Source organism: Oryza glaberrima, chromosome 10 (assembly GCF_000147395.1).
Source record: "Oryza glaberrima chromosome 10, OglaRS2, whole genome shotgun sequence".
In the NCBI taxonomy this organism is placed as follows: Eukaryota; Viridiplantae; Streptophyta; class Magnoliopsida; order Poales; family Poaceae; genus Oryza; species Oryza glaberrima.
Window position 1 is genome coordinate 1,733,006 of NC_068335.1, and position 27,365 is coordinate 1,760,370.

Consider the following 27,365-nt stretch of genomic DNA (forward strand, 5'->3'; position numbering starts at 1 on the left):
TTTCCCAACAGCAAATTCGCCCTGTGGCAAATTTTGCCATTCGGGAATGAGTACGGAGTAGGTAGTAGAGTTGACTGACCATGTAGTAGTTGTTCTTGTTCGTACAAGCCGATTGCTTCTCGGTGCCTTGGGGCTAGAAGCTCTATTGTTCTACTATTGTGCTGTTGACTGGTGAGTTTTCCCCCCCTCTTCATCACTAGTCTTCACTAGTCAGTGGTTGAATCAAGTGCCCTGGATCTAGGTGAGTTCTGGAGTAAATTTGCTAGCATCTTTTTTTTTTTCTTTTAACTTCAGTTCTCCCAACGATTGTGAGCGGTGCGGCCAGCGGCGCTGGATGCCATTCGCATCGGTTGAGCAGCGATGAATTGGTTGACGGCTCCGGCGATCTCCGGCTGCAACGACTGGGTGGAGCTAATCCAGAATCTTTTCTCCGCGGGGTCAAGCCTTCTGTCCCTCTTGGGCGGCGAGCCCCGCGAGCAGCTGCAGCACGAGCTGGATCGGCTGGAGAGATGCATGCTCCACCTCCCATCTCTCATCAACCGGGCGGAGTGGTTCATCCACAAGGATACGGTGGCAACCGTCCTTCACCAGCTCAAGGGCCGGGTGCTCGACGCCCATGACCTGCTAGACACCTTCAATTACCACTGCAAGCTCAAGGTAGAGGCAGAGGGTACCCGTCATCTGAGAGCCGATTTCATCATGGAGATCGTCAGCTCTGACCGGGTTAGGAAAACCCGAGAGCATATCGATTACCTTGATGATAAGCTGGCTTTGCTCATTGACCGCCACGCAGAGATGAAGCGGTTTGACAGGTTCATCAGGCCGGATATGGACCATAGCTGTGATGAGTCTCGGATTCGTGGCCGTGTGAATGAAGTGGAGGAACTGGTCCGGTGGTTGGGGATTCTACCTGCGCCGGCGCTGCAGCTTGGTACTGCATCCTCAAGCAAGCGGCGAACAGATGCAGCAAGCGTTGCATCCACCAGCAAAAGAAAGAGGACGGCAGTGGTATCAAGCAATCCTGTGCCATCGAATTGCACGACCATGGCTGGGGGATTTCAATGTGATTACCAAAGAACCAACAATTTGTCGGCTTTGGCAATTGTTGGTATTGGAGGCATTGGAAAGACCACTTTGGCCCAGAAAATTTTCAATGACAAGAGAGTCCAAGATCACTTCCACCTGAGAATCTGGATATCTGTCTCCAATGACTTTGATGTGCTGAGGTTGACCAAGGAATTCGCACAAAGAGTTCTTGAAAATGAGATGCATTCTGACAATTTACCTTGCCTTCAGGGTTTTCTTACTGGTGGTATCATTGGGGATAAGAGGTTCCTGCTTGTACTTGATGATGTGTGGGATGATCTGTATATGAACCATGAGAGCAAATGGCACAAGTTTATTAAACCATTACAGTCTTCTCAGCTGGGAAGTATGATTCTACTCACGACAAGATCCCAAATGGTCGCGGAAGAAGTGAACAAAAGGAGAAAATTTGCACTGGAAGGCTTACCCCCTGGTATTTTCAAGGAACTCTTCAATGACTGGGCGTTCGGTACTGATCGTTTACAGTATGACCCAGAACTGGATAATATTGGCAGCAGAATACTTCCACATCTGAAAGGCTGTCCATTAGCTGCTAAAACTCTTGGTAAGTTATTAAACTGTATGCTGAATAGAGATAGCTGGAATGACATTGCAACTAGTGAACTTTGGGAGCTGGATCAGAACAATGATGACATTTTGCCTGTTCTCCGTTTGAGTTACCAATATCTACCCTCCCATCTGAGGGCCTGCTTCTCATTCTGTTCCATGTATCCTAAAGGCTACCAATTTGATATTGATACTCTGGTTGAAAATTGGAAAGCAGCTGGCCTGCTGGATTCTCTCAAGGGAACGTCATCAATTAATGGGCATAAATATTTCTTTGATTTGCTGGGTCGATCCCTTTTTCAGAAAGCACCGTCGTCTTCCAAGTATGTCATGCATGATTTGATACATGATATGGCACAGCTGGTCTCTGGGAACGAGTGTTACATAATAAAGAGTCAAAAAGACCTAGAAAATATCCCTGAGAATGTTCGACATTTGTCCATGCTAGAAAGCAGTGGCCTTAATCTTTATAACTGCAAACTTCTGTGCGAGTGCAAGAAGTTGCGGTCAATAGTGTGCCATGGTATCCCCTCCAAAATTATCACTCCTGCAGTAGAATGCTGGTTTAAAGAGCTCACAAACATTCGCATTCTGAGCTTTATTTCTTGCCAGTTGGATCATCTTCCAGAGAGTATAGGAAACTTAAAGCTTCTCCGCTATCTGAATATTGCTGAGTGTACTTTTGAAAATCTTCCCAGATCCTTTTGGCAACTCTATAATTTACAGACCGTTGATGCGCAGAACTGCAGGTTCCATGTTATCCCTGAAGATTATAATCTACTTGTCAACTTGCAGAAATTTAATTTGAGGGGTACCCTTGTAAGAGGACCTGGTCTGGTGCCTTGACATTGGAAAATGTTATTTGATTTCAAGGGTGCTGGTAAACCCTAAACTTTGGGTAAGCTCCTGATGTATTAGAATAAACAAGCTATATATGCATCAATGGTCCATCAACTATTCTTAAGTTAACTGTGGAATTGGAGGTTTTGTAGTCATCATTAGCAAGAATTGAAGCAATGTGTACCATCTGAATGACCTGTACCGATAGTGAGTGTTCTTGTTGTCTTCTGATGTGCAGATACCGCCTTTGTTTCATAGTCTAGGCTGCTTATTTGTTTGTTTGGCAAAAACTTCAGTTGTTCGATCGTTTGTTAAAACTTGCGATGTAGGCTGTCATGCTTTGGTTAGTACATTGGAATCAGGTTATGCAAATGTTGTGCAGGAAAACCCCTCAATTTCCCTGCTGGCAACTTTTTTAACAAGTCGACAAGCACTATCGTAACACCTAAACGCCTGGTATGGAGTCACCAACCACCTCAATCTAGCCAAACGGCCAAATCAAGATGGATTTTAAGGAAAAACAGCTAAACCGGCTAGCGGAGCCGATTTAGAGATCAAAATCAGCCTTTAGGCCAATTTAGGCCGATTTTGATCGATATGAGGATAACTATCCGTTTCGTGGGCAAAACGGAAGGTTTTCAGAACAAACCTACAAAGGGGTGTGGCACTCTCGCAGCGGCGGCGGACGGTTTATGGCACAAACCGACAAAGATGGACTAAACTAGGGTAAAATAGAAAACATAGTAAAAGAACGATTCAAGTAAATTGTATTGGGGGGTTTTATAATGAACCGGCTTTGTCCCTTAGATATGGGTTGGTCTTGCCCTCTATAGGCTTTTCTTCATGTCCAACTCGGGATAGAAACGAAAGGAAACACGAAACATGCCTTCCCGAGCAAGGACTCGGACTCGGACCCTGACGGTCTGACCGCCCGCATACCTGCAGTCAAGATCGGCCCTACTAGCCGGTCAGACCGCCCACACACCTGTGGTCTGACCGGCCCTGTGAAGGAAACCCGTCACTTTCCAAACTTTGGCAATTTTCCTCTATTTCGTCCATAGGTGCCAAATTTAGATGTAAACACATGCCCCCCTGCCTTTTTGGTGAACATACGTGAACCTAAAAGCATAGAACATGTTATCTCAGGGCGATAATCCAATTACCAGACATAGGACTTCCTAAGCATCTTACAAAATGCTCGGGAAATATTTCTTCAAGTATTTCCCATTAATTGCTCTCTGAAAACATCATCTTGAAGTGTCTTCATCTCCTTCAAAGTCTTCAAACGCTTGTCGATGACGTCTTCAAAATTGCTTCCCATTAAGGTCTTGTAATCTTCAACCGACAAGTCGTCTTGCTTGAAATACCGAAGAGAGCCAAAATTTACCTCAACTAGCAAAACGGCAATTTCTACAATGTTTTATTACTCGACTCGGCTTATCCATTAGCCTGAGCGTAGTAAAGAGAAGAACTCAACAACTTAATATCATAAGATTCGGCAAAACTTCTCACTTCTTTGGAGATAAAAGAAGCCCCTTTAACGTTTGAGGAATACCGAATCTATGAACAATATGCTTCAAAACAAAGTCAATTACCTCCGTACAAGCAATATTCTCGAGCGGCACGGCTTCGGCCCACTTAGGAAGTAATCCATTGCAACTAGCATGAACCAATGCCCTTTTGATGACGAAGAATAAATTTGACTAATGAAATCCAAAGCCCAACCGCGGAACGGCCATAGTTTAATGATAGGATTCAACACAGCGGTAGGCGCTAATTGAACATTGCCGATCCGTTAACAAGCTTCACTCCCTCTATAACATTTGAAACAATCATCAATTATTTTCGGCCAATGAAACCCCACTCTCCTAAGCAACCAATTTATCTTACGGGCCGATTGATGAATTTCATAAATCCCTTCATGTACTACTCTCCTAGCAACTTTAGATTGATTATTATCTAAGTAATACTCCATCTATTTTTCGGCAATATAATATTTGAGCGCTTGCCGCCGAATCTTCCGATCAACCTTAAGTGCAGGATATTTCAAATATCTAATCAAAGTAATTCTCCAAGCTATTTCTAACTCATGGGCACAAATGTCCGAATTCACAATTAATTCGGTCTTTTAATCAATTGTAATGTGCCCCCAGCCTCCTGTCTGGGATCGGTCAGACCGGCCACGCAATGCTGGTCAGACCCCCCTGTCTGCCCGGTCAGACCAGCCATGCAGAGCCAGTCAGACCGCCGGTACCACCGGTCAGACCGGCCGTGCAATGCCGGTCAGACCGCCCCTGGTCTATGACTTTGCCAATTTCGTCCAAACCTTTGAAATCAAGCATCGGCCTTTAGTATATAATTTTTCTTCACATAATAGCCAGATGCTTGGTGTATCAAACTATTGGACCAAACTTTCTTCTCTCTAGACATATGAAAAACTATAACATCCAACTAACATGTCTAGATGAATACTAATTCAAATGGCTTTTGAAACAATAATCATCATGGCATCAAAACACTTAGCCAATTGAAGTATGATCAATAATGAATCACCAAAGTCATATGCCTCACACACATGAATTCCAATAAACTACAAATGTAAGTTATCGGCTTGAGCATGTATGCAAAATATTAACAATGCCAATGTTCCTAAATACAATAACTCTAGAACAAATCATCACATTGACCATTGACATTAGCCGAATTACTAACAAGCAAAACTTTCATGGTGCAATAAATATGAAATCTATATATTATATGGTGATCCATAAAAACACATATGATTTGGCTTTAAATAAATATCGAAGACTCATGAGCCAAATCATACTTCAAACAAACTATATGCCAACCTACCAATTCCACTACCTAGAACTGGCATTTGCAACATGTATGCATAATATCAATTTGATAAACAAAAACACACATGTGCTAGATAGCAAGCAATGTTCTAACATGGCATAGGCATATAATATAACATTGAATACAATAAACCCATACCTTGCCTTAGCATCCAACAAACGGCGGCTCAAAGATGTGATGTTGTATCCATCGCCGTTCATCTTCTCTTGGTTCCCTCATAAGTATAATAATGTCTTGCCCCCCAAGCAAAATCAGCTTTCTCGACAGCATGATTTCGAAGGCAAGACGAATACCGCACCAACATCCATAGCATCATGCGAAGGAGACTTATCTCTTTGACCGATGATTCTTCTCTCATCAAATTCGATTTATCACTACTACTATGGGAAATCACCAGTCTCTTAACTTTTACTTCTTTAGGTCTCCACACTTGCCTAGGTGCTGTTCGAGGCTCTAAATTATTGCATGTCTTGTTCTCCACATCTTCGGCCTCCTTTTCTTTTTGACCTATGGCCCGAAGACGCTGTAGCCTCCTCTTTTGAGAGCGAGATAAGTCAGAAGGTATCCACTTTGGCTGTGGTTGTTTTCCAGGAGCTAGGCAATGATTCTTCATATTTTTGGTCGAAATGGAAGCTCCTATGTTGCTCTCAATTTTCTCACTCTTCTCCAATGCCCCCTGGTCAGACCGGCCTCTGGGCCCGGTCAGACCGGCCACAAGCCGTCGGTCAGACCGGCCAGTAGGGTTGGTCAGACCGGCCGTAATCTAGCGGTTAGACCGGCCAGCCGTCTCAGTCAGACCACCGCTTTTGATAATCACGGTGTCGGCTTCGATCTCTTTCGCTTGCATGGTTTCCACCACATCTCCAGTAAGTACATGAACATCTTGAGACTCCTCCTTGATAACAACGACCTCCGGAGCTTTGGCTTCTTTCCTCACCCACACCTTCTTCACCTTTTTCACCTTTGATCCACCGGATCGATTCTTTTGTGGGAAACGGTCTTGTCTTGAGTTAGAATGACTTGGTACTGTCCTAGATGATTGCTTCCATTCCTGATGACACGGCATAGATGGTTGAGGCATCCACGGCTTGTAATACATAAAGGGATAACCATATAGTGACATTGGATATGGATACCATGGCATCACAACCGGAGGTTTATATGGAGTTGGTATGGTTGATGGCTCTGATTGCTTTAATGTTTGACCAAATCTCTTCCTACGAGATGATCTTGGTCTTTTCGAATCACTAGTTTGGTTATCAAATCGTTGACCAGCTAATCCTTTCTTGTATTTAGCCATAAGCATCTCAAAAGTGAGCTTCGGCTTTTTGGTCCTTTGGACACTAGATGACTTATCCTTTGCAACTTTATGATCTTCGGCCTTCGCATTTTTGATCCTATTCTTGGGCCGAGGATCCCCAATAATAACACGTTTTCCTTTCTTTTTGTCAACATCAATAGGACTAATAGGGAGAGGATCACTAACAATTCCGGTCTTAGGCATAGATGTAACCGAAATAGTTTCACAAGCGACCGATGAATCATCAACCGGTCTTTTCTCCATTAAGCTTGCATCTTTAAAATAATCATGAAACTCATGCTCCAATTGTGACCATGTAGAAATTGAACTAGGAGCAAGCAAACTATATCACGTAGATGCAAAGTTTGACAAAGAAAGGGGAAACAACTTCAACTTAAGCAAATCATCGCTACCGGCCTTACCACATTGATCAATAAAGCGCCCGATATGCTCCATTGTAGTCATAGCATTCTCACCTGTGAATTTCGTGAAGTTGGGCACCTCAAATCCCTACGGGTATGGAATCGAATCTACATGTTCAGGATACGACCTTTGATATGTATGCATAGCTACTTTGGATTCTATTTCACAACTATCCCGCAAGACATTGTCATCATTTTTTCCAACATCCACGTGACCGATTTGTGACTCGGTCTTAGGTGACAATGCTATTTCACTTTCGCTTGTAATACAATCCGAACTGTCATTTAGTTCGGCTATACTCTCAATGGTGTCATTGTCTAAACTAGCAACACAATCCGAACCATCATTTAGTTCGGCTATTCCATCATTGTCTAAACTAATAACACAATCCGAACCATCGCTTGGTTCGACCATAATGGTTGTTGCATCATTATCCAAGCTAGCAAGACAATCCGACCAACATTTGGTTCGGCTATAATTGTTATGGCATCATTGCACAAATTATTAACACAATCCGAACCATCGCTTGGTTTGGCTATACATGATATTGCACTTTCATCTAAACTAGCATTTAAACTATTGTCATCCACTCGGCTTTCCTGAGCCAGAGCTTCATGCAACATGTGGACCCCCGTTTTCATAACAGGAATCAATCGTGTAAACCGTACAATTTCCCTGGATCAAGTAGTCTGGTACACACGAATCCATAGCTGAAGTACCAAGTGCACATACACGAGTACGAATTATTACATCATAAGCCCGCAGGTATAGTCTTAAATCATCGGACCGAGTGGTCCGGAATACATCCCAAAAACAGAAGAAGGTAAGGCAGCGGAGTTAAGGCAGCGGCACGCCATTGCCACAGGCAACGACCGTACTAAGACCTACTGAGCGCCGTCGTCTTCATCACCATCCTGGTAATAGGCATAGGGATCCTCCGAAGCTTCATCTCCGGCCTCTGATTAAGTTTATATTTGCAAGGGTGAGTACCAACCGTACTCAGCAAGCCACCACAGCAACAATGCATATGACAGGGGTATTCAAAGGATGGCTATGGTTCTTTTGCGCAAAGCAAGTTTTGTAATTCTTTTCACAAGCCTAAGACCTAGCACAGACTGATCAAATTTTAGTACCAGTGTTCATATTAAACAATGACGGTTCTATCCACCATCCATTGTGATCCCAAGGATAGCCTCCCGCCATTGAGTCGTCATGGTTTTCTGAGGACGTCCACATTCCCGCCTCTTAGGAAGTGGCTCCATCAGTATAGAATTCATCATGCAATATCCCATCCCACACAAGTTAAGAATTTAGAGTCTAGCCAAGTGTAATACATGTCCCGGTGCTCAATAACCGCGAGCACGGCTATTCGAATAGATTTGGTTTACTCACACTGCAGTGGATGTACACTTTACCCGCACTCCGCAACTGCCCAACACATGAGCCTCGTCCCAACACATGAGACGCGTCACGGCAAAGCTTTTCGATAACCTCGCATTGGCAGTACCCGCTCCATGAACTTTACATCCTCATATACTCTAGGCGTACACGGTTTCTAGCAGTGAGAGGAGTTCTGGCGCACCCGGGAAGGGAAGACTCACACATGCATTAAGTTATAATTATGTTTAGATTCTCACATGGCAGTCCTACCGATGGCGACACCACTGTAGACATCCGCCCCGCGGTCCTACCAATGGCTGCCCCACCGTAGAGCCCCTGTGCCTCACACATCAAGAAACCACTATGCATGGATACTGCCTCCGCTCAACTATCTACTCCGCTAGGTCTATACCCATTCGAGAAGTACGGTTGTACGGGGGTCGTTTCATGCTTAACTTCATGGCTCGGTCCTTAATTGACCAGGGACGGCACTAGCCTTTTTCCGGATACCACCCAAATCCTCCATCCGCCCCGTCGAAAACATTTGTTTAGTTTCATTTTCCTTTCACAAATCATGTCATCAATGTCATGGCAATGTGGCGCTCATGTCTCCACATGCCGCATCTCAATTACCTTCCCAAAGGTAATTGCCCAAGCATATAGCATTTGATAAATATGAGTATGCATAAATCTAGAGTAGCATTTCTAAGCATTTGTCATAGTTGACTAGGGACTTATACGTAAATCATGGTTACAAGGATTTAAGGGTAGACAATAATCACGGCATGGCATAATCACAAGTAGGATGTTCATCATTGCAAGCAATTTTTATTTGTAAACAAAACGATTTCGCAATTGGGATCAACATGTTCAAAGAATAGTGATGACTTGCCTTGCTCAAAGTCTTGCGGGTCTTGGCCCTCGCTTGGATCCGCAACTCCCTCGGGCTCTAAAATTACGTGCGAAGAAACGATTTGAATTCGGTTAGAATTAAAATAAAAATCCAAATAAATCCAAATGGATGTCGAATGCGAAAGTTGATTCTTTTATGTTAACTTTACTATTCACGAACTAGGGCAAATCCGATTTCAATTTATACATCCTAAACTATTTTGCGGGTACAAATATTTTGTTGGCATAAGTTTTTGATTTAATCTACTCGAGTATTATATTCATATGATAGATTAGGATTTTTCTATTGCGAGCTCAATATCGGACGGAATCCTAAAATTATCTTATAATATTATACAATTTAATTTAGTTTATGACTAAACGATTAAATATAATATAATCTAAAATTCCTAGTGATTAAATCCAAATTTCTACCGGGAATCGATTACTTATAGAGATTACCCAAATATAATCTATAATAGCCTATAAGATTTCATCTAATTAATTATATCTAAATTACTACCGCGGATTGATTTCTTATGGAAATTACCAAAAATAATTCATAATTTATATTAAATTTTGCAATTCCACGACTTTAATTATTCTATAATTAAATTCTAATTATTTTGCATTTTCTTAAACTATTAACCTCCCTATTCTATTTCCCCTTTTTTTTCTTTTCTTTTGTTTCCTTTTCTCTTTTCTTTTCTTCCCTTTTCTCTTTTCTTTTCCTCTCTTTCTTTCTCTCTTTCTTCTTTTCTCTCTCTCTCTCCCTTTCCTTTTCTCTTTTCCTCTCCCTCTCTTTCTTTTCCTCTCGGCTTCTCTCCTCTCCCTCTCGGCTCTCTAGCAACGGCGGCCAAACAAAAAGGCGAGGCGGCGGCGTCTTACCGACGGCGGCGGCGGCGGCGACGGCGGCGCACGGCGGCACGAGGGCGGCGGCACGGCGGCACGAGGGTGGCACGAGAGCGGCGGCGCGGTGGCACGGGAGCGGCGGCGAGGTGGAGAGGGAGGAGATGGAGGGGGATAGGTGCGGGACAGAAGAGGAGGGCTGGGGGGTTTTATAGGGTGCAGGAGAGGGAGGAGAGGGGGGGCGGTGAAAGGGGGGAATGACGCGACGGCGGCGCGGGGCGCGAGGCGGCGATGGGACACGCGCGGCGAAGGGACGCGCGCGGCGACGGGACGTCGACGGTGACGGCGACAGCGGTGGCGCGCGGCTCGGGGTGACGCGCGCGGCTCGGGGCGGCGCGGGGCTCGGCGCGCGGCGATGGCGACGGGCGACGCGACGGCGATGGGCGGGGCGGCGCGGTGCGGGGCTCGAGGCGCGGGCGACAGCGCGCGGCGCGGCAGCGGCGATGGAATGGCGACGGCGACAGCGGGGCGCGAGGCGACGCAACGGCGCGCGGGGCGGCAGCGGCGATGGCGACGGCGTGCGGCGGCAGACGGCGACGGCGACAGCACGGGGCGGCGACGCGACGGGCGGTGGCGACGCGGGGCTCAAGGCCGGCTAGGGCGCAGAGGTGGGAGAAGAGGGGAAAGGCTAGAGACCGCATCGAACACCTTCGCCACGATGAACAGTGCATTTTCTTATTTATTCCGATTTTAGTTTATTTCCCGTATAAATTTGATTCTATAATTCCTAATCTTTGCATCCATGAATTTTACTCAACATTTGTGTTATTCCATCTAATGGATTCACTCAAAATTAATATTACCCATTTTTATTTTTATATAATTTATTTGAATTTTTAATTAGGTTATTTGAATTTTTAATTCGGGTTAATTCTTATTCCATCGCATTTAAATTTAATTGATACAAATATGGTTGCGATAATATTTTATTCATTTCTATTCTCAACAAATCTTTATTTTAAATTATATTCTAATTTATCTTATTTGCCATTTAATTTTAGGATTTATCCTAAATAATAATTCCTTATTCGCGTCCGGTGAACACCAAAATTAAAATCCAATGAAATAAGCGAATAAAATCGGCATGATGCGATTTATTTAAAAAGTTTTTGAAGGCCCACATTTTCAGAGTTTAGATTTTTGTCGGTCGAATTTTCAGGATGTTACACAACACATGATCAACATCAAGAAATATTTGGCCATTTAATTTCTCTTTAATAGAATCAAGCAATCCATCATATGCAATGTTGGCCAAATCTTTGTCAGTTACTCTCAAACTAAAACATCGGCTTTTAATATCTCTAAACCTTTCAATATAATCAGCAACAGATTCATTGTATTTATGCCTAACCGATGTTAAATAAGACAACTTAAGCTCAGTTTCATTAGTGTGAAAATAATCATGAAATTTTTGTTCTAATTGAGCCCAAGTAAAAATAGAATTTGCCGGTAAAGAAGTAAACCATGTAAAAGCAATACCGGACAAAGATAAAGAAAACAAACGCAATTTAAAAGTATCACTATTAGCCTCACCACATTGCGCTAAAAATTGACCTACATGCTCCCATGTGGTCCTACCATCTTCACCACTAAACTTGGTAAATTTGGGAACTCTATAATTACGAGGAAATGGCACATTATCATAATAGTCAGGATACGGCTTTTGGTAAACCTTAGCACGATTCCTAGTTTCAATCCTGAATTTATCCCTAACAATCCCACTAATTACTTCCTCCATATTATCAGGCCTATGTTGAATTGGTGGTGGATTTGGTGGCCTAATAGGTTGTGTTTGTGGCGCACTATGATTATATTGGCCTTGCCTAGTATCGTGAGAATATCCTCTATTAGAATCATTGTAAGCATTAGGGACATGTGGAGTAGTATGACTAACAGTATTAACAGGTGATGAATAATAATTAAAATCAGCACTGCTAGTCGTGGTATGAAAACCTAGAGAAACTCCCAGGGAACCGGTCTGACCGGCCTATGGCCCGGTCTGACCGGTGGTCAGTGGTGCGGTCAGGTCGGCCACAGGAGGTCCGATCTGGCCAGAATAGAGCATGGTCTGACCGGCTATAGTAGGCAGGGTCTAACTGGTATAGGATGCGGTTAGACCGGTGTCATGACCAGTCATACCATTAGCTAGGTTTTGCATATAGCCGATTTCTGTGTAATCGGCTGTATAATCACCCATTGACCCCCCTAGCATTATAAGCATATTGTATAGGAGCAAAACTAGAAGTAGCATATGCATCTACACAATGATTATTAATGTTTTGAAGAGCAAAGGACGGGTTAGGCGAATCGAAGTTTACCTTTGGTGAAATACAACTTGAGGTAGCGGGACATTTCCTCTCATGACGTCTTAATCGGTCCTAATGTATTGTCTAGCAATATTGTTGAACCCGTTCCCGCTCGTCATAGTTGATGAAAAAATTACTTGATTAATTCCGGCCATATAACTCATAGCTGAAATCGTTGACCAAATATATTAATATACGGTCTTAATTTTTCTTCTTACGTTACTGTATGCTACTGCTTAGCCAATTTTGTCAAAACTAGCTTTATTGATTTTCTGAACGTAACAGTGAATTTGGTACTGTAGCAAAATATACCAAAGAATCAAAGATCGACCGATCTTAGATTAGATCGGCTGCTACGTTCTTTTTTTTTCTTTTTTTCAGTACGTGAGCAGTAGTAGATCTTCTGTGATAGCCTGATCTTTTTCTGTTTTTAGGAATTTGTATACAGCAAACCGAATAGGATTGAGACTCAAAATTCCAATTTTCAGCCCGTGTACAGCAAGATGCTGCCGGCTGCTTGTTGCTGTCTCCACGCGCGAGTATGGATCGATTTCGGCTGTATAGCCGAAACACTCAACTAGATGGAAAATCGATGAAACAACAGCAGCACGATAGATAGATTGATTCTTGCTTGATGACTGGACAGTGTTCCCACCAAATTAATCCGATACATGCAGCAGTGGTGATGATTGTACAGATAGATTTTGGCTGTTTAGCCGAAACTCTCAATTTGACGAAAACTGCTAGATTAAACGAAATTTGGCCGTTATATGGCCGATTAGATCGTTCCCCAGCAGAGTCGCCAAAAATCGTGTTGGCAACCTTTTTGACAAGTCGATAAGCACGATCGCAACGCCTAAACTCTTTGCGGTGGTATGGAGTTGCCAACCAACTCAATCTAGTCAAACGGCCAAATCAAGATGGGTTTTAAGGAAAAACAGCTAAATCGGCTAGCGGAGCCGACTTAGAGATGAAAATCAGCCTCTAGGCCGATTTAGATTGATACGAGGATAACTACCCGTCTCGTGGGCAAAACGGAAGGTTTTCAGGACAAACCTACAAAGGGGTGTCGCACTCTCGCAGCGGCGGCGGACGGTTTACGGTGCAAACCGACAAAGATGGACTAAACTTGGGTAAAATAGAAAACATAGTAAAAGACTGATTCAAGTAAATTGTATTCGGGGGTTTTACAATTAACCGGCCTGGTCCCTTAAATAGGGGTTGGTCTTGCCCTCTACAGGCCCTTCTCCATGTCCAACTCGGGATAGAAACTAAAGGAAACACGAAACATGCCTTTCCGAGCAAGGAAACCCGAGACCCGACGAAAACAGACTCGAACTCGGACCCTGACGGTCTGACCGCCCACATACCTGCGGTTAGACCGGCCCTACTAGCCGGTCAGACCGCCCACACACCTGTGGTTTGACCGGCCCTGTGAAGGAAACCCGTCACTTTCCAAACCTTAGCAATTTTCCCCTATTTCGTCCATAGATGCCAAATTTGGGTGTAAACATTCCCCTTCTTATTACTGTCGACTGCAATCGCAGTTGCTTTGCCGTGACATTTTCATGAGCAATCATATTTCCTCTTTTATTTTTCCAATTTATACCATTTAAGTTATTGTGAGATATGTTGAACAACAGTATCTTCTTGATGGTTAAAGAATTTTGTGCTCAATTTTCTCCTGATATCCTGGTGGAGTGGAAAATTTTCTAATCCACCTGCTAATTCAGCAACACCGTTGCATTGTTACTTCCTTAATGGAGTGTTTCAAAAATAAAAATAAGCACATGTCAAAAAGCATTTGTATATAGCAACCGAGGGCAAAAGGATGTGTTTGCAAAATCCATGGTCATAGATATTCCCAGATTAGAAATAAGATAGTTTAGTTTTGAGAAATGGAAAAAGTCTAAATAACCCCCTAAACTTTGGATATAAGTTCGTCTAGCACCTTAAACTTTTAAACAAGACAATCAACCCCCTAAACTTTACAATACCGTTTATACAATCTCCTAAGATGGTTTTGCATAGTGGTTTTTATCTAATTTGTATATAAGTTGGATGAGTTTGATCACATGTCATACACTTTAGACATTTATATTAAAATTTTGACTTAAATTATTATTTTTTTTGCTTCTTATTGGCTCTCACTTATAAACAAGTACCTACATAATAATAGCATGATATCACTATATACAGATAAATTGATGACTAATAACTCATGATATGTAAATATATTATATTAGTTATTCAAAATTATTTGTTTAAGCTTCCAAAATATGCAAAACTATCATCCAAAACCACCTTAGGTGTAATATAGATGGTATGGCAAACTTCAGGGGGTTGGATGTTCGGTTTTAAAGTTCAGGGTGGTAGACGGACTTCCGTCTAAAGTTTAGAGGGTATTTAGACTTTTTCCTTAAAAAAAAAACATGGACAGCTTGGATAAGGGGTATAGCTTTCTCTAACATACATCTTTTGATAGATTTATTCTATTTGCTTTCCAGAGTGTAATTTATTCTTTTCTTTTATTTTTCTTATGTTGTCTATTATGTGAGAAGGGATCACTTACTAGTTACTGTTTTTTGTCCAAATAAAAGTTGTATTCACAGTTTGATTGTACATTTATTATGTGAGAAGGGGTCATTTTTTTTTATCAATCATGTTGTTTAAAGTAACATGATTGATAAAAAAAGTTTATTTTCAAAGTGACATAAGTGTAAACTTTAATATATATGTAGACTAGTTTTGGGTGAGATGGTAATTAAGCCCGAAAGTTGGAATGGTTTTTATTTTTGAAAATTAGAAAGTAACTTTAAAAGACTTGGAAAATTTTCTGATTTATACAAAGAGTATTAATATTGATAGTGAAGATAAATTCGGTGAAATAAAGTATAATTGGACAGAAAATAGTTTTTATAACTAAATCTAATTCATCAGATAATTAGATTGCACTAGGAACCAAATTCAATCTCAAGATAAGTACAGCATTCATAATCCAAATACGTGCACGGATCGAGGAAAATTCGTTCGTTCTACATGGAAACCATCTCCCAAGAAAGTCTTCTACATGGCCCTTGTATAAGGGCATTGGTAACAGATTAACCAAATTAACCTTTGCAGATAATGGTGTGTGGAGAGGAGCTGCAGGTGCATTCATCTATATCCACTATCCATCAAAATTTAAATTATAGAGCATACAAATATTATACATATTTGCTAGTGTGGTTGTCAAAAAGTTTTAATATTTTTAGAGAGAAGGCAGAAAACTGCCCAGCTTTAATATAAAAGCATAAGGTGTCACAGGTACATGGCTAAAGCCAACATTTCTAGACCGGGGATTCCGGTTCTTACATGCTCCGATCGCACAAAAGCTAGACACAAGGAATTGACATCGAAAAAGATAAAAAGAACATCCGCTCATCCAGACGCCCTGTGCTCCTTGGTCATCAGCCTGTATATCACACATTTATCCCTCCTCGTAGTGGAAACTTGGAAACTACCATTGGATCGAGAAATAGACGTCCGAGATTCGTCCACGTCACCATGAGTTAAAATTTAACTTGCGGATTCAGTCATGAGTTAAAATTTTATTGGGAGTTAAATTTTAACTCATAGTAACGTGGACGAATCTCGGACGTCCATTTTTCGATCCAACGGTAGTTTCCAAGTTTCACTACATATGTGGTTTGCACTACATATTTTCCCTTAAATTGTGGCATGCAACGAGGGGGGCCTCATATGCGACTAGTCGCCCCCAGGCGCACGATCAATACTACTAGCACTAGTCTACTACAGCACTAGTACTTTACTACTGCTGTTGTTATACTACTACTAGTATTACTACTATAATATATATATATAAATATATATGTATATATTTTTGATATGTAAAAAAGTATACATATATACAAACTTTATATACGTACGTATTAAAAAAATAAAAAAAAACTAGAAAATATATCACGTATGCAAAGTTTGTATATGCCTCTACAAACTTTGATACACGTATACAAACTTTGCATACGTATGAATACAAACTTTATATTCATGCATCATTAAAAAAGGGAAAATAACCGAACAGAAGAGGAACAGGAAAAAAAAACCAAACCGAAGAAACGAGAAAAACGGAGAAAAAAATAGAAAAAAAGAGAAAAAACGAACCGAACAGAAACGAAAAAAAAGGGAAAAACCGGAAAACTCGCTACTCCCTCCTCCTCTCGCGCAGCGTGTCCGCCGCCCCTCTCCGCGCGCGACACATGTCCAGTCACGCAGGGAGACACGCGCGACTGGTCGCCCAATAGCATTTTCGTGCACCTAGAGCCTTGTAGCCTCCACTTCCGCTCCCAACTTCGCTGGCGTAAGAGCAGGTACAATAGCAGACTATTAGCCAGCTACAAATATATTTTAATGAGATAAAAGATGAGAGAGAAGAGCAGCAAGCTACAAATCTGTAGCCAGCTGCAGCACGGACTCCAAGATGCAATGTGTGTATGACAGGTGGGACCATATACTAATAGTATAGTAAGCAATTATCGTATGAATTGGCTATTAGATTGGCTATAGATGAATTGGAGTTAGTAGTGAGCTATGCTATTAAACTTGCTCTAAGGGTTTTCCGCTGCTTAAAAAATGAGACAGCTTTAAAGTTAGTTGAATCACATCTGACATAAGTTTGTTATTAAAAACCCAATTATTTCTAATTGACCAGGCGCTGGCCGCAAAAAGGCACAGCAGTGGGATGTTGCTAACAAATAAAGTTATAGTATGTGTTAGAGTTTGTGTCGAATATGTGTACTTGATCGGTTACAGTTTAAGACTTAGAGTTGTAATAGGTATTAAGATTAGAGTATGAGTCGGACTCTATCCTAGGATCTCTCATAAATAGAGGGGCATGCCTGTTGTAACCACACAGCGACTTAGCATAGCGAGAGGGAACGGATGCCGGCGGCAACCGGTCGTGAGTCGTTGTAACTCTATATGTACGATATATATGCTGGATCGGGGAGGAGCACCCGTAATCAGTGCCCCGGAGATGTAGGCTACGGCTGAACTCCGTAACTAAATATCGTGTCTTGGTGTCGCTATCGTTTTGGATCTTCTATGGCGTTTTCTTTCGCGTTCGGGGCTGGTTTTATAACAGTATGTTTAGGGATTTATACTTTCATTCTTTTTAGAGTGTGTTAAAGAACGTATTCGTCAGCAATTGTAATGTTTTTTATATGTAACCTTTTCATATAAACGAAAGCAAATCTGAAATTAAACCTGAATACCTGATAAATTACGTCATTATTAGGACGTCTATATAATCTTGGGACTCTGGTGTCCTAGTCCCACTCGGATTGCGCAACCGCCTATAACATTACTCGTGCCAAACACGCACCGCCCGTACCTCGCCGTCTACGGCCATCGCAATCCTCGCCACGACAAAGCCGGCGATGCCGGCCACGCAGCCGGCGCGGGAGGTGCTAATCCGGCGGGTGACGGCGGACAACCTCGCCGTCGAGATGCTGACCATCCGCTCCCACCTGCCCTACTTCCCTTACATCACCATCCACGCCGACTACCCCGTCGACAACGCCGCCGCGCGCCACGGGAGGCGCCGCCGCCGCCGCGGCGGCGGTGGACGCGGCAACAAGAGGGAGAGCGAGGCCGAGGAGCGCTTCTACAGGCTCGCCAAGGCCAGGGTGGACGAGCTCCACGTGCTCCAGCTCGACATCACGCTCTGCGACCACCACGGCCGCCTCCCCGCCACCGCGATCGCCGGCCCGGGCGGCGCCGCCGTCGCCGTCGAGATGGCGTGGCAGGTCGGCTTCTCCGACTTCGACATGAGCCAGTCCGCCGTCGACGTCCTCCGCGCCGCCGGCGTCGACTTGGAGCACCTGCGCGCGCGCGGCGTCCCCGCGGCGGTGTTCGGGCAAGCGCTGCGGGTGTTCGACATCGTGTCCGCCGCCAACCTCGGGCGGCTCACCTGGGTGGCGTTCGGCGGCCTCTACGACTTCGGCTTCCTCCTCAAGATGCTCGACGGCGGGCGGCCGCTGCCGGAGACGGCGGAGGGATTCGCGTCGCGGCTTCGCGCGCACCTCGGCGTCGTGTACGACGCCAAGTACGTGGCGGCGCGGCTGCCGATGGACGGCGTCGAGCTGCGCGGCGGGCTGGTGAGGGTGGCGAGGGTTCTGGGTGCGCCGGCGGCGGCGGTGGAGGAGCCCCGGCAGGCCGGCGAGAAGAGCCTGGTGGCGAGCCAGGTGTTCACGCGGATGACGGGGCTCTTCTTCGCCTACCACGACGTCGCCGTGCACGCCGGCAAGATCGACGGCCTGCAATGACGTCATGTTCGCCGCCGGCGATGGCGCAATGTTGGTGTTCTTGGATTGTACTCCCTCCGTTCTAAAATATAACAACTTTTGGATGGATGAGACATATTGTAGAACTATAAATCTAGACATAAGACTCCGTTCCAAAATATAACAACTTTTGGATGGATGGGACATATACTATGTCCAGATTTAGAATATGCCCCATCAATCCAAAAGTTGTTATATTTTGGGACGGAGGGAGTACTGAATTTTGACCAGTGGTAGCAATATCAGTGAACTTCCATGTATAATTTTCCATGCATCTGGTAAATTCCAGATTTGTATGAAGATTGAAGGGACATAGGTTTTCCCCAAGTGCAATTGATTTCAGATGTATACCTTGATGTGTACAGGATATATAAAGATTTAGTTGAAAACTTTATAAATGTTTAAAGGCATGAAAATTAATCCTGGGGGCACAAATTTCAGAAAACTGAACTTGCAGAACATTGCCATAGATAAAGATCGGTTATATATCTTTACAAAATTTCATGACGAATTTATGTGATCTAACACAGCAGGCAAGAGCATTCATCACATCAGGAGCCTCCTTAATTCAAAGGGAAATAGGGAATAACATGTTCATTAGGACACTTCCAAACCACTAGTAAAGTAATCCGCAGGACAAACCCTATGAACAATGGGCAACTTGTACTGACAGAACAGATACAAAGGAGATAGATCGAACAGAAAGCATATCAAAATATATGGAGATTGTGAGCTTCGTCTCGACATTATCGCATGATGAATGCAGTGCTCGACTATCCATCCGATTTCTCCAATTAGAAACGAATCCAGTTACAGCCAGTTCAGCATACACTGATATATTGTTGATTTGTAATGACGATCTGAACTTCTGGAGGAAGATGCTGCCTGCCTGCCAGCTGAAAGAGAACATGTTTTTCCTGTATGAATTAGCTAGGGCCTATTTGAATCGCAGGATTGAGAAAACGTAGGAATAGGAAAAACGTAGGATTTTGATAGGAATGTAAGTGTAAAACAGAGGATTGCAAAACAAAACACAGGAAAAACACAGGAATGACCGTTTGATTGAACCACAGGAAAAATACAGGAATTGGATGAGAGAGATAGACTCAAAGGAAAGTTAGCAAGAGGTTGAAGCTCTCGCTAAATTTCCTCCAAAATCTCTATAGGATTGTCCATTCCATAGGAATTTCAAAGGATTGGATATGATTCAATCCTTTGTTTCAAAGGGCTTTATAGGAAATTTTTCTATAGGATTGAAATCCTCTAAAATTCCTATGTTTTTCCTTCAAATCAAAGGAGCCCTAAGTGTAACAGAAACAGAGCACTTTCAGTTAATTTATTGAACAATGTCGCTCAGACTAAGACGGACTGAAGGGCATGCTGAATGCATCAGTAGTATAAAAAAATGGAGAATGAAATTCCATATTTTCCAAAGGAAGGAAAGGTACGTACTTATATTTCAGGAATAAAACTATGCTTTGGGTGGATTTTTTTTTTTTGGGGGGGAGGGGGGGGGGGGGGGGGGAGGGGACTAGTAATACCTACATGGCTGTAGAGAGAATTTGTACTATCTTGATGCTCTGGTACATATCAATCGTGACTGAGGGTGGTGAGTTCTGTTGAAAATATAATCACATAATGATTCAATTTATTCTATAAGTATAAATCATGACATTGCACACGTAAACCAGCATATTGCATCACATGATCTAGACATATAATCTAAATAGTAAAGCATGAACAGATCATAGATGCGAAACATGTTTACGCACCTAGGGTTTCGGAAAACCGGCTGCTCAGAGGGAACAACTCGCGGTTGCGGACATTGACGACGGCGGGCAGCACGCGGTCGAAGAGGAAAACGAGCCGTTTTGGACGAACAGGGAGCAGTCGCGCAACGCGCTTTCCAAAAACCTTATTGTCGTCTTCTCCTGGTGCAAGACGTCGAAGGCGTAGGTTCTGAGACCTGCTCTCCCAATTGGAGGCCGTAACTCTATGCCGTTTCACGAACCGGATTATCCGGGACGTTTTAAAAAAAACCAAATCCGAATTTTCTGCAGCAAAACAAAACTCCAAAAGGAGGCTGCATTTGCGCAAGGGTGAGGAGCCAATATGTTAGCGGACCGTTCGACGCGTACATCATGCACACGCTCCGCCATGCCAGGCGAGGCGAGCGCGCGCGTGTTCCCCTATTCTCACCACCTCACATGACTCAAGTGGCTAGGAGGACATTCTCCCTTTTAAGGAGGTCCCCCTCTCCTAAAATAACCAAGGTGGTACTAAACTATGCCATCCTATGAGGTGGGTTTTTGTAATTTTTCCAAAAAATTAATCTTCGAATGAGCCAAAATAAGAACAACCTTCCTCCGGCCAATGGACAGTAGGTGCCCGATCCCTAAGATGCGCATCATTACATCTACGGACTAGAAGGATGGGATTGTTGGGATGTACATCGGCCGCATGCCTCAGAGCCGCTTCCACTCCCTTCACCTCTGCACAGTTGGCTTCGCTGCAATACATATCAACTTCCACACGCTCCAACGAAGGGAGATGTCCCATGGCCAAGTCGAGATCACCACTGCTACCATTACCGATGGCCATGTCGTTGTCCCATGCTCGGAGGCTGAAGCAAAGGTATCTAAGCCTCGGCATGGCTCCTCGAGGGAACATGGATGGCACTGTCACAAAGTCAATGAAGATGCACTCTGTCGTGCGTTGGAAGGTGTTGGTGCTGACCGCAAATCTCTCCACCGCACTCTCCTTTATGTTGCCTTTTCTTATGAGGGTGACATAGCAAAGAGCTGGTAGTTCTCCAAGGGTTTGTATATCCCCCGGTCGCACTTGATCAACACATATATGCAGGCAAGTGATGAGGAGCAATGGGTTGATCCATGCTGGCAGAGTCGAGAACGAACTGGAACTAAATCGTTCGACATGAAATCTGCGGAGAGACACAGGGGGCACCCAGCCTTCCTTCATCAGATTCAGACATCCATCATAATCACGGACCCTGAGGCTTTGCAGGCTGCGCAGACTGCCGAGGCACTCTACCAAAGCTTTGTCCCGCTTCTCGCCCAGACTGTCCCATGTGATGTCAAGCACCCTCAGTCTGGTCAGCTGGTGTAGCTCTTTCACAATGTCTACACATCTGCTGGTTGAGATTGATGATAGCTCTTCTAGAGCTATCATTTTGCCTAGCCCTTCTGGCAGCGTTGTGCGATAGTCAAGATATAGGCACATCAAACGTCGAAGCTGAAAAACAGTGGCAGGCAACTCTGTTATACCAGACCCATCTAAGTCCAGTGTCTGCAAAAACTCTAATTTGCCAATTTGCATTGGGAGATTACGGTAAACGTATGCGACGTAATAGCCTTCTTCATCTTTACAACGCACTTTTACACTAAGTGTATTTCTAAGGCCTAGGTACCTAAGGTGAAGTAAACACCTGACATGCATAAGTTGGTTGGTGTCCCCAAGACAACAACTTTCCAAATCCAATACTCTTATCATTTTAAATCTTGAAAGGGATGGCACCAAGTTAATTGTAGGACTAAAGAGAGTGAAGGACCTCACTTGAAGCATAGTTAGGGTACACAAAGAGGTATTGCAGGGATAACCTGCGAACCTTGTTTCGTGAAGATGTGATATTCCCAATATCATTGAACACAGTGACGAAGTTTTGTTGGCTTGACAGGTGGCATATGAGATCAAGCACCAGTACACGACAAGCTTTTGCTCCACCTTCAGCATCGATATCAATGGGTTGGATCATGTTTCTATTTACGAGTTCATTGAAGTAATTTTCACCAATCTCAAATAAGCTACCACCATTTTGTGTTTGTTGCACAAAACCTTCTGCTATCCACCTCCATATCAAACGGTCTCTCCTAATCTCATAATCTTCAGGAAATACACTCAGACACAATAAGCAGGGCTTAAGATGTGAAGGTAGATCATAATAGCTGAAAGATAATATTTTCTGCATGTCTTCAACATTACGGTCTTCTGTAAGTCCACGTCCAATAGAATTGTGCAAAGTAAACCATTGATCCTTTGTCTGTAAATCCTTATTAGCCAAAAGGCTAGCTATAGTAATTATGGCTAGTGGCACCCCACCACATTTTTTCAAAATTTCATTGGATACTTCCTCTAGTTCATAAGGACATCCATTCCCCTGAGGAAATATTCTTTTATAGAAGAGTTTCTTGGAGTCATCTTCAGAAAGAGGCTTCATTTTATAGATTATATCATTATATTCGCAGAGCAGTATGCTTTAGATACATTGATATTGCGGGTCGTCATGATTAACCTACTACCAAGATTGCCTTTAGGAAAAGCACACTTGATATAGCCCCATACTGTCTCGTCCAATAAGTCATCGATTATGATAAAGTACCTGAATATCAGCTTGTGAGAATTAGAAATTAACAGGGAAAAGATATATATAACATTTGTAGCTTTGATGGTTTTCCTAGGTAGGAAGTCGTTACTCCCTCTGGCCCATTTTAGTTGTAGTTGGGGGTTTCTGTGTTCAATATTTGACCGTCTATCTTATATTGAATTTTTTTAGATTAGTATTTTTGTTGCATTAATACTCCCTCCGTTTCAGATTATAAGATGTTTTGAGTTTGGTCAAAGTCAAATTACTACAAGTTTGACTAAGTTTATAGACAAACATAGTAATATTTATAATACCAAATTAGTTTCATTAAATCAATAATTGAATATTTTTTCATCATAAATTTGTCTTGGGTTGAAAATGTTATTATTTTTTCTATAAATTTGGTCAAACCTGAAGCATTTTGACTTTGGCCAAAGTCAAAACGTCTTATAACCTGAAATGGAGGGAGTAGTACTTTATACGTGACTTATTTTTTAAAAAAATATTTTAAATAATACGGATGTCAAACATTGGACACGAAGACTCACAACTGCACTTAAAATAGGATAGAAGGAGTATTAAATTAAGAAGTGTCAGATTCTAGGCAAGAGAAAAATATTATTCCTTCTAGTTCCATAATACTTGTCGTTTTGAACAAGGCTGAGGTCAAAATTTTAGAACTTTGACTATAAATAAATTTTAAATTTTTTTACTTTACAAGCAAGGAAACTATATGTGTGGATTAATCTTGAAAGATACATTGATAAAACCATATATTCGTTGATATATATTATAAAAAAAACGTAGTGCTCGAAGTTATTTTTTTGGAGACTATGTCTTTGTCATAAACAACAAGTATGATCGAACCGGAGGGAGAAGGTACATAAGAACAATGTATTTATATATAATGATTACCAACGCACTACTAAAAACATGCATCCATGCAGACTACAAAATAATGGTGAGATTATTTAACAAAAGAAAAAAAAGGAAAGCTGCACAGCAAAGAAATGAAATACACTCAGATTAAGTTTCTTTTTTTTTGAAAAGGGATCAGCTTAAGCAATTGAGCAGAAATCATCATTTATGCTTATCCTAGAAGGTAAAGAAGGGTATGTGTTCTCGGTTCGGTCATGGGTACCTCTTGTGCCGAAGAAATTCTCTCAATTCGTCAATGAGCTGTGTTTCATCCCATGATGATTTATTGATGTTTGCATATTTTTCTTTCTCAAGTTGATGAAGTATCTTCTTGAAAATCATCCATTTGTCAGGATTCCTAGAAACAGAAACAAAAGCCGTACAATCAAACTGCGCTTCAATATTCTCATGCACTGCTCTTGCAAGAGTTGTCTTGCCCAGTCCTCCAAAGCCAACGATGGAGATTATCTTTAGTTGCTGCTTGGATGAATCTTCACCTTCTGTCAATATCTTGATCAGTTCCTTCCTAGCGTAATCTATACCTACAAGATCTATTGCGTCGATGTACAGTGCTGTCAAGCGTGGATCAATAGTAGCAGGCATGCCGCTGTTTTGCAGCTCAGTTAGGCTGTACCTTTCACGCAACCCAGCCGTCTGCTGCGCGAGGGCTTGGGCTTCCTTGATGGCATTAGCAATCTGATGGAGCTCTTTTGACTTTCTGAACAATTTGCTAGTCTTTATAATGAACCTCTTGACTCTGTTCTTGAAGGTATTGGGTCCACAATGGGAGTCATCTTCCACACGCACCATGAATGCATCAACGGCATCCTCCATATCATACGAGATCTCCCTCACATTGGATGCCCAGACCTTGACCTGATCATCTAGCTGGTCTAGGGGCACCTCAGCTACCTTACACAGTGCAGCATGCATCACCGAGCTCTGTATTCAGAGAATTGACCCCTTTCCTGACATGCTTCTCAAGGTTGTATTCATCAATGAGCAGCTCAGCAAACTTGGGCAGGAGAGGCTCGAGAACTCTCATCGCCCCTGCTGTGACCTCCATGGCTCAATTTCTGCAACCACAAAAAATTCCACTTGGTTAGTTACTCAGGTCATATAAGGCTACTTATTGGGAAATTCATCAGGCGCAGTATTGTCATTTTCATTATGTGAGGCGTCATGAATCAGCTCTCTCTTAAAAAATTGAGGCATCCCAATTATTGCAAGAGAATGGCAATAGTTCAGTCTTCAGTTAGGCCTTAGGTCAACCGTACTTGTGCGCTTCCCGTAGCTGTCAAAGGGGATTGGTATCCCCAATGGCCCAATGTAGAGACTGTAGCGAATCATTGTTAGACATAATGATATTAGGAAATGAAAAATGTATAAGTTGTGATGTGCATACGATATGCCCTCCCATCTCATCTCGGATCGAACCGCTGTAATCATTCCAGTCACAACACTCATATATCCTCTGACTTTGCCTCTCAACTAACGGTAGTGTATAAATAATTAAATACAGAAAATTAAACTATTGACATTTCTCCCGAAATAATTGGGATTGTTCCATCTGTTAGGACAATCAAATCTTGACACTAGAATTAACGAAAATAACAGTAGTGTATAAATACAGACTAGTCTTGTATAAAAACAGCAAATGTTGCTTAGATATGTGCAAACTAACCGGTGGAAACTGCTGAGGGGGATGCTACCTCTGAGGAGATGCTCTCGGGCGCAGGAGGAAGACGAAACAAAACGAGGAGAGTGCACAAGCAGCGACAGCAGGAACGTGGCTCCAATATATAGTACCCTCTCGGTCTCTCCGTTGTAAATTGCGGACAGTTGCAGAGAATGTTTCCCTCCCAGTAGTAGTTTAATAATAGTACTTCCTTTATCTCATAATATAAGGCATGATCAAACTTAGTATGGTCTCTAAAACTAATTTTTATCTTATAATATTATAAGGTTTGTAGTAATAAAATTATAACCAGAGTAAATTGCATTGGTGGTATATAAACTTGTTAGGTAGGTGTAATTTAGTATATAAACTTGTAAAATACTCATTTTGATACACGAACTTATCTAATTTGTGCGAACTAGGTCCAAAATGGCTTGGCAAGGTTAATTTTACCTAGATGATGTTGATTAGGATGTGGCCTCCATACGTATAGTGAGTATGCATAAAACATATGCTATATTTATAAATTGGTTCTCTACTTTATCTTGAATTCCGTATATTTCTAACCCATGTATCATTGCTCCGTATTTTACATCTTTCTCTACAATCAATATATCCCATTCTATCTTTTTATTCAACAAGTGCATGTCTAAGTAGTAACCTTCTCATATATATGTTTACTTAGTATCCTAATTAGCACCTAAATCAACTACTTAGTATTCTAATCAGCACCTAAATTAATAAAATTAGTCACGTAATGTCCTTTTGACCTTAGTTCACACGCGCAAGATAAGTTCATTTACCAAAACGAGTATTTTACAAGTTCATACACTAGATTGCACCCATCTGACAAGTACCACCGATGCAATTTACTCTTATAACCATATTAAAGGAAATTCAAATGTCAATCTAATAATATAATTTTTAGCTAGTAAAATCAAATTCATACCGTACTAAATATTAGTCAACATGTTTTCAAGGTGGAATGGAGGGAGAAATGACCGTTGACTTGCTGAGATGCAGTGCACAAGCAGCGACAGCAGGAACGTGGCTCCAATATAAGGTACGCCTCTCCATTGCGAATTGTGTATGGTTGCAGAGAATCTTTACTAGTAGTAGTATAATAATATTATTCCCTCTATCTCATAATATAAAAGACATTGTCAAACTTGACATGGTATCTAAAACTAATTTTCATCTTATAATTTCTCATATATTATAAGGTTTGTAGTAACAAAATTTCAATGTCAATTCAATGATATAATTTTTAGACAGTAAGATTTAATTCATATTATACTAAATATTAGTTAAAATGTTTTGAAGGTGGGAACTTAAAATACGTGGACGCCTTATATTATATTTTGGGATGGAGACGGAAATGACGGTTGACATGCTGAGATCCAGTGCAGTGCACAAGCAGCAATAGGAGGAACGTGGCTCCAACCTCCAATATAATTGAGGCATCCCAACACATAGGCGCCTT

The 27,365-nt window shown here is 42.3% G+C and overlaps 2 protein-coding genes and 1 pseudogene across 2 annotated transcripts; 2 read left to right on the forward strand and 1 right to left on the reverse strand.

The window, feature by feature from the left end:
- Positions 1-81: 81 nt before the first annotated feature.
- LOC127786010 (putative disease resistance RPP13-like protein 1) lies at positions 82-2,630 on the forward strand. The gene is made up of 2 exons (XM_052313331.1): positions 82-171; positions 295-2,630. Exon 2 carries the CDS (start codon positions 361-363, stop codon positions 2,497-2,499), a length of 2,139 nt encoding a protein of 712 aa, XP_052169291.1. The 5' UTR covers positions 82-171; positions 295-360; the 3' UTR covers positions 2,500-2,630.
- Positions 2,631-17,999: 15,369 nt separating this feature from the next.
- On the forward strand, positions 18,000-18,887 carry LOC127752619 (probable CCR4-associated factor 1 homolog 11). The gene is made up of 2 exons (XM_052278029.1): positions 18,000-18,160; positions 18,233-18,887. Exons 1-2 carry the CDS (start codon positions 18,000-18,002, stop codon positions 18,885-18,887), a joined length of 816 nt encoding a protein of 271 aa, XP_052133989.1.
- A 4,134-nt stretch (positions 18,888-23,021) lies between these two features.
- LOC127752418 (disease resistance protein RGA5-like) lies at positions 23,022-25,955 on the reverse strand (annotated as a pseudogene).
- Between the last annotated feature and the right edge of the window lie 1,410 nt (positions 25,956-27,365).

Bases quoted from the DNA above. Each gene is read 5' to 3' on its own strand.
- LOC127786010 (XM_052313331.1), top strand. From the start codon at position 361: ATGAATTGGTTGACGGCTCCGGCGATCTCCGGCTGCAACGACTGGGTG.
- LOC127752619 (XM_052278029.1), top strand. From the start codon at position 18,000: ATGCCGGCCACGCAGCCGGCGCGGGAGGTGCTAATCCGGCGGGTGACG. The intron at 18,161-18,232 runs GCGCCGCCGCCG...GCGCTTCTACAG, and splicing joins GCCGCCGCGCGCCACGGGAG to GCTCGCCAAGGCCAGGGTGG.